The 11,399-nt window shown below is 49.7% G+C and overlaps 1 protein-coding gene across 1 annotated transcript; it reads right to left on the minus strand.

Annotated features, from left to right (window-relative positions):
* Nucleotides 1–2,782: 2,782 nt before the first annotated feature.
* nrf1 (nuclear respiratory factor 1) lies at nt 2,783–10,967 on the minus strand. Its single transcript, XM_068755146.1, has 11 exons — nt 10,890–10,967; nt 10,653–10,797; nt 10,305–10,419; nt 10,074–10,200; nt 9,767–9,907; nt 7,036–7,194; nt 6,635–6,850; nt 6,469–6,555; nt 6,228–6,385; nt 4,580–4,701; nt 2,783–2,943 (listed from the first exon to the last, which is right to left on the minus strand). The coding sequence occupies exons 1-11, from the start codon at nt 10,965–10,967 to the stop codon at nt 2,783–2,785; spliced, it is 1,509 nt and encodes a 502-aa protein (XP_068611247.1).
* Nucleotides 10,968–11,399: the final 432 nt, after the last annotated feature.

Genomic DNA, 11,399 nt, shown 5'->3' on the forward strand with positions numbered 1-11,399 from the left:
GTATGTGACGTGCCTTTAGTGTTTAAATGTACCGCACAGCGAGCGGTGTCCTGTTTGTGCCTGCGCGCACCTGCCGACTTCAATCATACAAATTTGCTTATCTGTGATGCAAATAAACGCTTTCAAAAGACCGATCCGTGTGTCAGACTCCCTTCCTAACGATCCGCTCTGCAGCAAAGTGCATTGTGGGATAACCTTTGTCAACGCAGGGCCTTCTCCAGATGGGTCGAGCAGCTCGGGTTACACCGCATTTTTCCGTGCTTCCCCCCCTCTATCCTAAAGTCCCTCGGCCCCCTTTCTCCACACACACACACACACACACACACACTCTTTCCTTGCTGGGGTAGAGTCAGACCGAGACAGTGCTCCAGCTGTGTTCTAAAGCGGACTGCAGCGCATTAGCGAAATGAGATTATCATCATTCTTACGCAGCGTCTGGGCTGGAGGTGGGTAGAAGTGTGAGCTGAGCAGGTGAGGAGGGCATTATTAGACCATCTACATGATGGGGTCAGATACGCAGGGCCGCAGGCCGGAAGCCCCGCAAGAGGCCCAAACGGGGGGGGGGGTAAGTAGTCGTGGGATTTGATGATTAAACACCGAGATCTACAAATATTCATCTTTGAGGAAAAGCGTTTCAATTTTGCAGCTCACACGGTCCATCTTGTATACACTGACCTTACGTTCAGGAGGAGATTACGACTGGTTACAGCAAGCGGGGGCTTGGGCGCAGTCTGTGTGCACGGAGGGGGGTGTAGAGCCTGGGATGGGCGTATTAAGAAACGATTAGTAGAGATTAAAGCTCTGCCCTGGAGTCTGCCTGCACTCCAGGCTACAAGTATGACCAACGCCTGGCTTCCCAACCCCTGCAGTGACCCCCCCCCCCCCCCCCCCACCCCCCACACACACACCCCCCGCAGGGGCGGGACACTGAAGTTGCAGCTACATCTCATCCACCGGCGATCAATAACCTTAAAACATATTGCCTCCAGCACGGAGCGCAAGCACTCACTCGCTCCGCAGGCCCGACCGCCGGCGCTGGGTGGATTTAACGACGTCCAATCAGCTTCAAAGTCGGTCAGATGGGCGTGATGATTGGAGGAGTGCACTGCGAGCGCGGTGCACGATGACGTAACCTGGAAATGGTGTCACGCAATGCGGCGCGGCCTCTTTCCAGAATAAAGCATCTCCACTCAGCCAGAACCAGGAGGGGGGGGGAAGATATGGATGCCTTCTAATAAAAATAAAAAACACATTTATCTTTTACGGTACTTTGCATGAGTGGATCTGAGGGAGACGGAGGCCGAGGCCTTCCGAATCTGCAGGGAGTATATGGTGGGGGGGGGCATGCATGTCTATAAAGACCCCCGGCATGCTCTGGAGCGGGGGTGTCCAAGGTTTTCCCTAAACTATGACTATAATATGAGCCCCCAGGTCAAAAGCAAAAATATGCAACTCTGCTCCCATGATTATAAAACATAATTAAGGATCCTATATTTTTTTTAACTCGCAAAATAAAATCAAGCTTTATTGGGTTCTACTCTTTTCAGTAAGATCTGATGGCAAAGCGACACCGGGACTCGCATCTACAAAAGAATGACTGGAGGAAGAATAAAACATCTTTTCATCCGCTCCGACGCAACCTGCTTTGGCTTTAATCATCAGAGAGCGGCGTACACGCCGACGCCTGATAGATTAAGGCTCGGGTGCGTCTCTCTCTCTCTCTCTCTCTCTCTGTTCTGCTCTGCAACAGAAGGGCCCGGGTAGCAAATCCCAGGCTTTAAAGCAAAGGAGGTTCAGGCAGCTTATGATGTAATCGCAGCCGTGTCTGTCACGGCAGGGAAGGAGGAGGAGGAGGATGAGGAAGAGGAAGGGGCTTCGCCATTGAGGAGTCTGTGGTTATCAGCTTTTTGCTGCAACTATGAAATACCACAGAATACAAAAGGAGAAATACAAAATACAGTGTAGGTGCAATCAAGACAGAAAGTGAGCGAACGGTAACAGCAGCCATTTATTGAGCTAAATTCTTTTTAAAAACGGTGGTGAGAGTTGAATCGGTTACAGCTGGATCAAAGTGTGGATTATTGGCAAGCCTTTTCTTTTTTTTCTGATATATTTTATTTTGCCTGAAGATTGAAAGACATGCTTTTCTTGATTTTTCTACTTCACAAACACGGCGGCGGCCTGTCCGAGCTCGCTGCGACTGAAATTCTTGTGATTTCCCGCGATGGACGAACGAAGGGGCCGTTCTTTATCAGTGCGCTTTAATAAATACATTTTGGTAGACAAAAAAATGGAAGTCGGTAGTAGCAAAAAAGAACACCTAGATGTATATCCTGAGTCTTCACAAATTGTGGCGTGCGCACGGTTTAAGCTGAACTGCACAGGGCGGATGTGGGTCGGGTCGGGGGGGGGCACAAAGAAAGGCTAATTTAAAGTAATATTTCAGCTCAGGCTTTAACAGAGTAGAGGTGAAAAGAAAATGCAGCACCTGATTAAATGAATCCTAAAAACCAGACTGTAAAGAAATAAATACTAAATACTCAAAATCACAGCTTAAAAAAAACAAGAAGCTAAAGGGGAGATACACGACCAGGAGCAATATCTTTACACAGTAAACACAATTCAATTATTCACGTTCACGTCCCCTGCCGATGTCCGTTAAAAATATATTTGACACTGTACACTGCATGATGTCTTGGAAAACCGGTGTAAGATCGAAGTTCCGGTGCGAGGGGGGGGGGGGGGAAATCATTGCCTTCTACTCCTTCCGGAGATGTGAATGTCACTGCTCCAGCGTCACGACCTCCACCGCCTGGCCATCCAGCGTGACGGTGCTGTCTATGCGCGTGGCGACCGGCGCCATGGCGACCTGGACGGGCCGGTTGCCCTGGGCCAGGCTGGTCACTACCGTCTGGTACATGCTAACCGGGATCTGGACGAGACCTGAGGCGGAGACACAGTTTGATTCATCGTTAAAGTTAATCCATTTTTTATGATATTATATATTTATTCTTGCTCTTGACAGACAGATAAATCATAATTACGCTATAGATAAAACGCCGCTAATGCTAAACCTTATAATCATTATAATTGATAATAAAAATGATCATTAGCTGCAGCCCTCGTGTTAGCTCCCTTTTTATCCCGTCATTTGGCTTTCTGTCTGACCTGGTCCTTATAGGAGACATTTACGTCCAGTATGTTATTGGGGGGGGGGGGGGGGGGGGCATGTTACTGAAACAGCATTTCTGAACAATGGTCCAATTGAGCGCTCTCCACTTGCCTAACTGTGCGAGTGCGTGTATGTCCGCCTGTGGGGATTAATGATGCAGTCACGTGGGGGCCCCTCCGGTGCCCCACCCTGCAAGCTGTCAGTGTCACAAGCAGGCAGGAAGGTCAGTGTGCAGAATGGCAGCAGTTCATGCCCCGCTCCCATTTCTGAACGAAGACGCGGCCCATGATTCCCTCCCAAATACTTACAGCTGCGGTAGAATCCAGTCATATTTAGTAAAAAAATAATAATAATAATGCCCCCTTGTCCATGCTAGCTTGCTCTTCTAATGTGGCCCTTGCTAAGCCCACTCTGCAGTGATTTGTGACAGGGTTAAGTCTTGCTGATGCAGGTAATTATGCTAGCAGCGATTACGGTCTGGGGGGGGGGGCTTAGTGAACAGGGCACCGGCCTGGCATAGTGACATACAGACACAGAGCAGTTACTGAGCGAAGGGCCTCATTCAGCCACTCCAGCGGAGTTACTCAGACCTTAAGGGCCTCGCCTGGTGCGGTCGGGTGTGTGCGTTAGTGTGTGTGTGTGTGTGTGTGTGTGTCAGGAAGGGCTTGCTACACAAGCTAATCAGCAGCGTCTGGGTAAGCGTACTTCAAAAAGGAGCTCGGCACTCCTGTGCTGCGCTACAGTGATTAGCTAAGGTCAATAGTCGGGGGCTTTGGGAGCTCCGTTAATTGTCCAGACATGAGTGATTGCAGCCAAATGGCTCTTTATGCTTTAGGAAGACGTCGTGTAACAAAGGATGGATGCTTCCGTGTGCGAAACACGCTAACTCACAGCACACGTTTGCGTCTGGATGCGACGATGATTTGAAACGAAAGAGCGAAAATCTCTGAGGAAATGGCAGCTAAACCAGGGTTAGTGTTCGTGTTTCACATCTGTTTAAACTTTAACCAGTGGCAGCCTCCGGGTGAAATTCGCTGTCAAAAGCTGTCCAATAAGAACGCGAGGACGTCGTTACAAACTGGTCTGGGCCCAGCAGATGCACGTAAAGGCCACCGACAACACAGGTGAGATAGCCAAAAGAGAGTGTCGCCACGAAAGGAGCACGACCGACTCGCACCATCTGTCACATCAGCACAGAGTCGATTAGAGTGCAGGAGCTCAGAAGTCTCACCGCAGCGCTGACCAAGGGAGGCTTACACTTAGCAAGGCTAATTAGAAACGCCATTGGCCGGGGAACACACACAAGCACCAATCATTCGAGATGCGATGGCCAAACTTTGAAGCCTGATTAAACTAGAAGGCGAACGCCGTCGTCGAACCCGATGGCATCTCAGGTGAATACTGTACCTGTGGCATCTTGAACCCCTGCCAGCGCCCCGACAGCCGCCGCCGTTTCCGCCAGGACAATCTGCCCTCCGCCTTGTAGGGTGGCCTCCGCCAACGTGGCCACGGCGTGGGCGGCCGCCTCGCTGCGACACGCAAAAACGCATCACATACACAGAGAGACACACACGGGGACAGATCCACGCGTAGATGAAGGCTATTAGAGGGTGAAGACGTAGCAGTGTGTGTGTGTGTGAGCTTTAAGAGGCTTTTCCCTGTCTGGACTTATGGAGAATCTGTCACAACTCCCTCAAGGCCAGGTGCCGCGGTCCAACAAAGCGGTTTCATTAACCGGACCTGCCCAGTGGAATTAACGCGAGCCTATTACCAAACCGGCTTCGTTATGAGCAGCAGATTGGTTTATAATCACATCTTAAATTGAATAGAGGCGAGAACGGACAGACGTAGCAAGTTTACACTTTATGCTGATGACACACTACTAAATGTTGGAGGTGCTAACACTGGAAATAAATGAATTCTCCTAAAATAAGTGGCAAATATTGATTTTTGGATTATTCCCGTCATCAATTTAAGATTGTTTTTATGCCCATTTGTAAAAACCTTTGCGGTATCAAGACACAAATCACAGGGCTTTAATCACTGTGCTCATTGCGTTGATGAATTTCACACCGTGATACTTTGTTGCTATGGCGACAGTCAACAAAGCAGAAAAGACAGCAAGAAAAAAAAAAAGACTCTCCTTTCCCTCTGGAGCTGGAAAACAGAGACAAAATGTTCCAGGGCTCGTGGAACAGAGAGCCCAGTGTAGCTTAGCGCAGGTAAACAGGAGAGGGGAGGGAAGGAGGAGGACTCAGGTGGGCACAGGTAACAAGCCCCAGTGGGATATACACATATCTGAAACCGTTGCCTTGATACTGATGCAAAAAAAAAAAAAAAAAAGCTGTTATCAGCATCTCAGCAAGTTGGACTGATTAAATACATTTTTTAGATCATCGAGGAGTAAACTTTCGTATCCAACATTACAGCCGCAATAAAGATGTGCAGGATTTACAGGTTTGCCTTCAGACGGCCGTCTTCTTGCAGTGTAAGTGGGTACTGGAGACAGTCGGCCCTCCGTGGGACACGGTTTTAGATCCTCTATTAGATCCCTTCAGAATACGAGCCTGTGTGTCTGATTTCCCTCCAGAACAACAACAACCCACAAACATAATTTTGCTGCAATTAAAGCATTTGTCGCAGTCAACGGCGACGTCATAAAAAAACAAAAAAGTCCGTCCAGAATGTTCATTTAATCCTAGAAATGCAGGTTTTACTGCACAAGCAGCAGGCCAATTAATTAGATGCTGAAATAAGACTGAAGGCAGTAGACTCATCTCCAAGGGACCCCCCCCCCCCCCGGTGAGCTGCTCTGACAGTCGCTTCGTGCTGCTTTAGTAATTAGATGCTTCTTTCCAACATTTACTGGCTCCACCACCCGTAACTGAAGAACCCGTGAGGACAGCTCAACACCAAAATCTACGCATCTGCATTTCATTTTGGGGAAATTCTGTTCTCCTTTTTTGACATTGAACTTTGCTCTCGTAGCCGCTGAACTAAAATGGAGTCGTAACCTTTAAAGCCTCGTTTTCCCTGAATCTCCTCAGACCCTCACCTGTTCAGAGCCATCGTGACCGTGGCTCCTTGCTGCATCTCCTGGCTGGCGGCGACGGCGGCTTCGGCGAGGGACGCTACCGCCTGCGTGGCCTCCGAGGCCTGAGTGGTCTGGATTGTCATTTCTCCACCCTGTATGGTGGCCCAGCTCGGCTCCATCTGCGGATGGACGGCGGTAAATAACGAAACGCTTAAAGCAAAACGGAAATGAGTGAAGATAGCGAAGATAAACGCTGTGGAGCTACCGTGGAATAGTTGACTTGCGCCACCGTCACGCCGGGCAGTTCCGAAGCATCCGCCAACGTGGCGACGGTGTGTCCCGTGCCGACCTGGCGAGAAAGGGGCGAGCCGTTGGAACATCGGCCACGCGATAACGCCACGATAAAAGCGCAACGTCGTGAAGCGCACCTGGATGAGCGACACCGTCCCGTCGGGGTTGTTGACCGTCTGCACCACGGTTTGCGAGGGAACGAGGTGAGCGATGCTCTGCGCGGCGGTCAGGTGGTGCTGCGTGTTGGTCACCGTGGTCACCTGCTGGTCCTCGAAAGCGTACAGCAGATCCTCGCGGCCGTGCTGCTTGTAGCAGTTCTTCACGATGGCCCGCAACGCCTGTGTCCAGGACACCTTGGGAACACGGGAGAGTGGGTTTATGAAAGGAAGCACTTCTAAAGATCGGGTTAAAAGCAGCGGACCTTGAACGCAACACTGCAGGTTTTTAGAGGCAGAAGCTGTAACTTGGTGCTAATAAATAGCAACGTTCATAGGATGAGGGAGGAAAAGACGAGGTATGACCTCGTCGTTTCTCTCACCCGCTGTTTCTGCTCCTCCGAGCGAACGTCGCTACGGACGTTGGCCCACGGGATGTCCTCGGGCCACCACAGCGGCTTGCAGCTCTCCTTCCCCCAGCCGGGCTTCCCTCGGCCCGTCGAGTACTTCAGCATCTCTGGGATGAACGCTCGCAGTTGGGCCTGCAGCACGCGGGAAGGACGCGAGGAGTTAAGAGACGGTGCAGACGGCGAGACCTTCAAAGGAAAGGCTGCAGCGTCTCTCTCACACACACACACACACACACACACACACAAACGCACACGCCCTTGAACAGATAGCAGGAGGCGCGAATCGATCGCGTACGTCCCCCCCCACCCCCCGGCTGCCGATGTACTTAAATAGAAACAGACAGCCAATCTATGGCTGTGGCTCTGGTCCGATGCGGCGCCCTCCACGGGAAGGGTCGGGTCCAACGGGGACAAGCTGCTCGACTTTGCCAACAAAAGGAAAATCAAAGTCAAACAAAAACGTCAGATTACCTTTGATCACTCGTTGTGGATGTGGGTGGAGCCTGTCGTTATTATACTGTTATAGCAGAGTGGTTGGATCAACGTGTGCCTGTCAGCTATAATAGAGGGCACTATTCACCAGCAATGAAGTAAAGCAGCCAGGCCTCCTTAGAAAGTCATTGTTGGTGTAATTACGGGCCGATAGCTTTGTCTCGGACTTATGGGCAATAACATGACAAGTCGTTTCTCTGAATGGGTCTGAACCACCTGGATTTATCAGGATGTTGAGATTTCTTTTCATTCTGAAAACAACTAAATAAATTATTTCATAAGGCTAAGAGTCCAGTTCACATCTGGGACTGGGATGGAGCGTGGGGGGGGGGTATATCTAACCTCAACTAGCTAGGGTGGGGGTTTAGCGCCGATGCCCTCGGCGTCCTGGTAATACGCAAGCATCGCCCAGGATTATGTGACACAATGAGGCACTGCAGCGTCTGCCTGCCGAGACATCACGAGCTAAATTTGGTTTTCTAATGGAAATAAATCCCTCCCCGCTCCACCCCATCAGACACCCCGCTTCTACCTCCTGTGCACACTTCTTTCGTGCATCACGCAGATGTAAGAAACTGGATCCTGATTTTTTTTTTTTTTTAAAAGGTCAATTGTGACATCTTCAGACGAGCAGAGAGGGCAGTAAAGATGCTTCGCGGCGCTCGACCAGACCGATAGAAACTGGATGCGTGCTTCTCCACCTGTGTGAATGCATGTGGATGCATGCGCGCGAGGCCAGATGGCCTAATTACAGTGGCGAGTGAGCTAAATGGCATGTTGTCCTTGCACCCACCACCCCATCCCCCAATCCTAATCCTCCAAGCAATGGTCCAATCAGCATTTAGGTGAGGTGGCTATGTCGTCGGGTCCCTCGCGCTAACAAGGATAGGGGGTAATTAAGGGCTCACCTGCCCCATAGATCGGACCGGGCCATGGCCGCCGTCCGCGTCACTAAACCTCACTTGGGATTTCTTCAGGCACCTAAAACCTACTACAGATGTCCCCACGGAAAACAACAAGGCCTCCCCAGTCAGGATTAGGAGGACTAATTCTGATTTAGCCCCCATTCACCCTCAAATTCTCTTTTCTATACTCGCCCATTTAAAAGGTTGATCAATCTTTCACAAAGAACATCTCGAGTCTGAAAATCCACACGCACACACACGACTAACCCCCCCCCCCCACTACTTTCCCACCCCGGTTTGAGGACAGCTGAAGTGAGGCAATGGGTTACTTAATATAGTCTCATTTTACAACCTGCAGAAAAACAAGCACCAACTAACACCTGCCCTCTGCGGACGCATCCGGCCCTGGGATTGGCTGCCGTGCTCCCAGGGCGGAGACCCATCTCCGAGGGCCGCTGCCATGCTTGCCAGTCTGACGAATGATCCAGAGAACGCGTAAGCAGCACCGGGGAGGCAGAGTAAACAAGCCGAGCTCCCTTGGGCGGAGGCAGGACTGACTCCCGATGATGCTGATGTTGCAGGAGCGGTCGACTCTGAACAACCCGTCAAAGGCACCTCGACGCCGTATACAGATCCAGATGCTAACTGTAAGCATGTAGTACAGATCCAGATGCTAACTGGAAGCATGAAGTACAGATCCAGACGCTAACTGTAAGCATGTAGTACAGATCCAGACGCTAACTGGAAGCATGTAGTACAGATCCAGACGCTAACTGGAAGCATGTAGTACAGATCCAGACGCTAACTGGAAGCATGTAGTACAGATCCAGACGCTAACTGGAAGCATGTAGTACAGATCCAGATGCTAACTGTAAGCATGTAGTACAGATCCAGACGCTAACTGTAAGCATGTAGTACAGATCCAGATGCTAACTGTAAGCATGTAGTACAGATCCAGATGCTAACTGTAAGCATGAAGTACAGATCCAGATGCTAACTGGAAGCATGTAGTACAGCTACAGATGCTAACTGTAAGCATGAAGTACAGATCCAGCTCCAGATGTACTTCATGCATTAATTAGATTTTTTATTTTTCATGAATCACACGCTGCTCAAGTGAAACGAATGCCTCCGTGAAAACACCATGAACAGTTTTTTGATAGATGCTCTCAGCAGATGTAAAACGTGGTCATGCGATTTTAATTTGTTGCCAAGTGGCGCCCCCTGCTGGATAAGATGAGGTAGCGGTTTGCTGCTCATATGGCATTTTACTTGGAAGGTTCAGAGCACGGAGACCCGAGCCTGACCTGGGTCATCTTGTCCACAGAGACCGGGATGCCATCGATGGTGAGGGGGGGCAGCTCCGACGAGAGCTCTCCACAAGCGGGGGCATGTTCGGCCAGCGCGTTCTCCAGATCCTCCAGCATCAAGCCCTTATACTTCCTCACCTGGAGGACAGAAAGGCACTTTTATCACGGATGAGTATAGATTAGGAAAACTAAGGTTGCTCCAGGCGCCTTGATAACAGATTTAATTATTACTTTGCAAAAAGTGATGCAGAAATGAAGAGGTTGGAACATTAGAGCAGACAAACATTCGACTTTTAGCGTTTACCACGTTCTCCAGCGGAGCAGCGCCAAACACCTTGAACACAGGGTTTGGTTTGGAGGGAGAAATGCACAGCACTATGGCCTGCTGGCCCACTCGGGTGGTGTACTCGTCCAGGGTGGCTCGCAGTTTCCTGCAAACACACACGCCGTCCCGTCACCTCTCAGTTCAGAATGAGAAGCCCTGAAACGAAACCGACCAACCACCTCAGGTGCGCAGGCGACGTCTGAAACTCACCTGAGCAGACGAGTCTGCTGCCTCTTGCGGATAGATGGGTTCGATTCAAAGATGTGAGGCCTCTTTCTTTTCTTACCGGTTGCAACAGCAGCGGCGGCAGCCATTCCTACCGGCCCTGAGAGACAGAGAGAACGAGTTTGGTTTTCTAAAAAACTGTAAAAAATAAATAAATAAAAAAGTCCAGCAGTAACGATGAACATTAAGTACATTACATTTACTGCTGCTTTTCATTAGTACTTAGTAATATGGACAAGGGTCTTGATGGTTTAGATCAAATCACCATATTTTTCCATCCTAATATCCGAGGAAAGAGGACGCAGTTCATCGAATCAGTGCGTTTGGACCTACCCGCTGCAGCCAGGTGAGCAGTGATTTCATCCGTGCCGGCCGAGTTCAGGATGTCCGTGTCATCGTAAGGATCATCATCGGGCGAGGAAGTCGAGTCTTCCTCTGCGCTCATCATGGATGCTTCGGTAAAAGTGGCCACGTGTACCTACGCACAAAACACCAAGCAGAAGGGGGGGGTGAACGAAACAACACGGTCTCCAAGTCTCGACCGTTTCACCGCTACGCTTCAGCGCGCACCTGCTGGACCTGTTGACTGACGGCGCTGGCCTCAATGGTGGTCATGTGTTCCGTCTGGTGAACCATGTGCTCGTCCATTATCGGCCACCTCGTCAACACGGCTGAATCCACGGTGCAATGACTGAGGAGGAAGACGGGGACGAAAGGGATGCAGCATGACGTAATGGCCGTTTCGTGGCCATGCCGTGTAATTCCATGCTTTTTTTTTTACACCCCCCCCCCCTTCAAATAACTGTAAAATTATTAACAACATTGTATATGAATAGTGCAAGGATGCATCATCCTGTTGGTTTGCACTGTAGAAAAGGCTTCAGTGTCATTTAAAGTAAAAAAACAAAAAACTATTCATTGTGTTAAATCATAAGTGATGCGAGAGATGGACTCGTATGTCTAGATAACCTAAGATCATAAATTTAAGATTTAAAAAATTGATAATTATTGAACGAACTGAAATGAAATTTACAATCATGAAAAGTAGGTCAGTAAGAAAAATGTAAACTCAGTTTATGG

Source organism: Brachionichthys hirsutus, chromosome 22 (genome assembly GCF_040956055.1).
Source record: "Brachionichthys hirsutus isolate HB-005 chromosome 22, CSIRO-AGI_Bhir_v1, whole genome shotgun sequence".
Classification (NCBI taxonomy): Eukaryota; Metazoa; Chordata; class Actinopteri; order Lophiiformes; family Brachionichthyidae; genus Brachionichthys; species Brachionichthys hirsutus.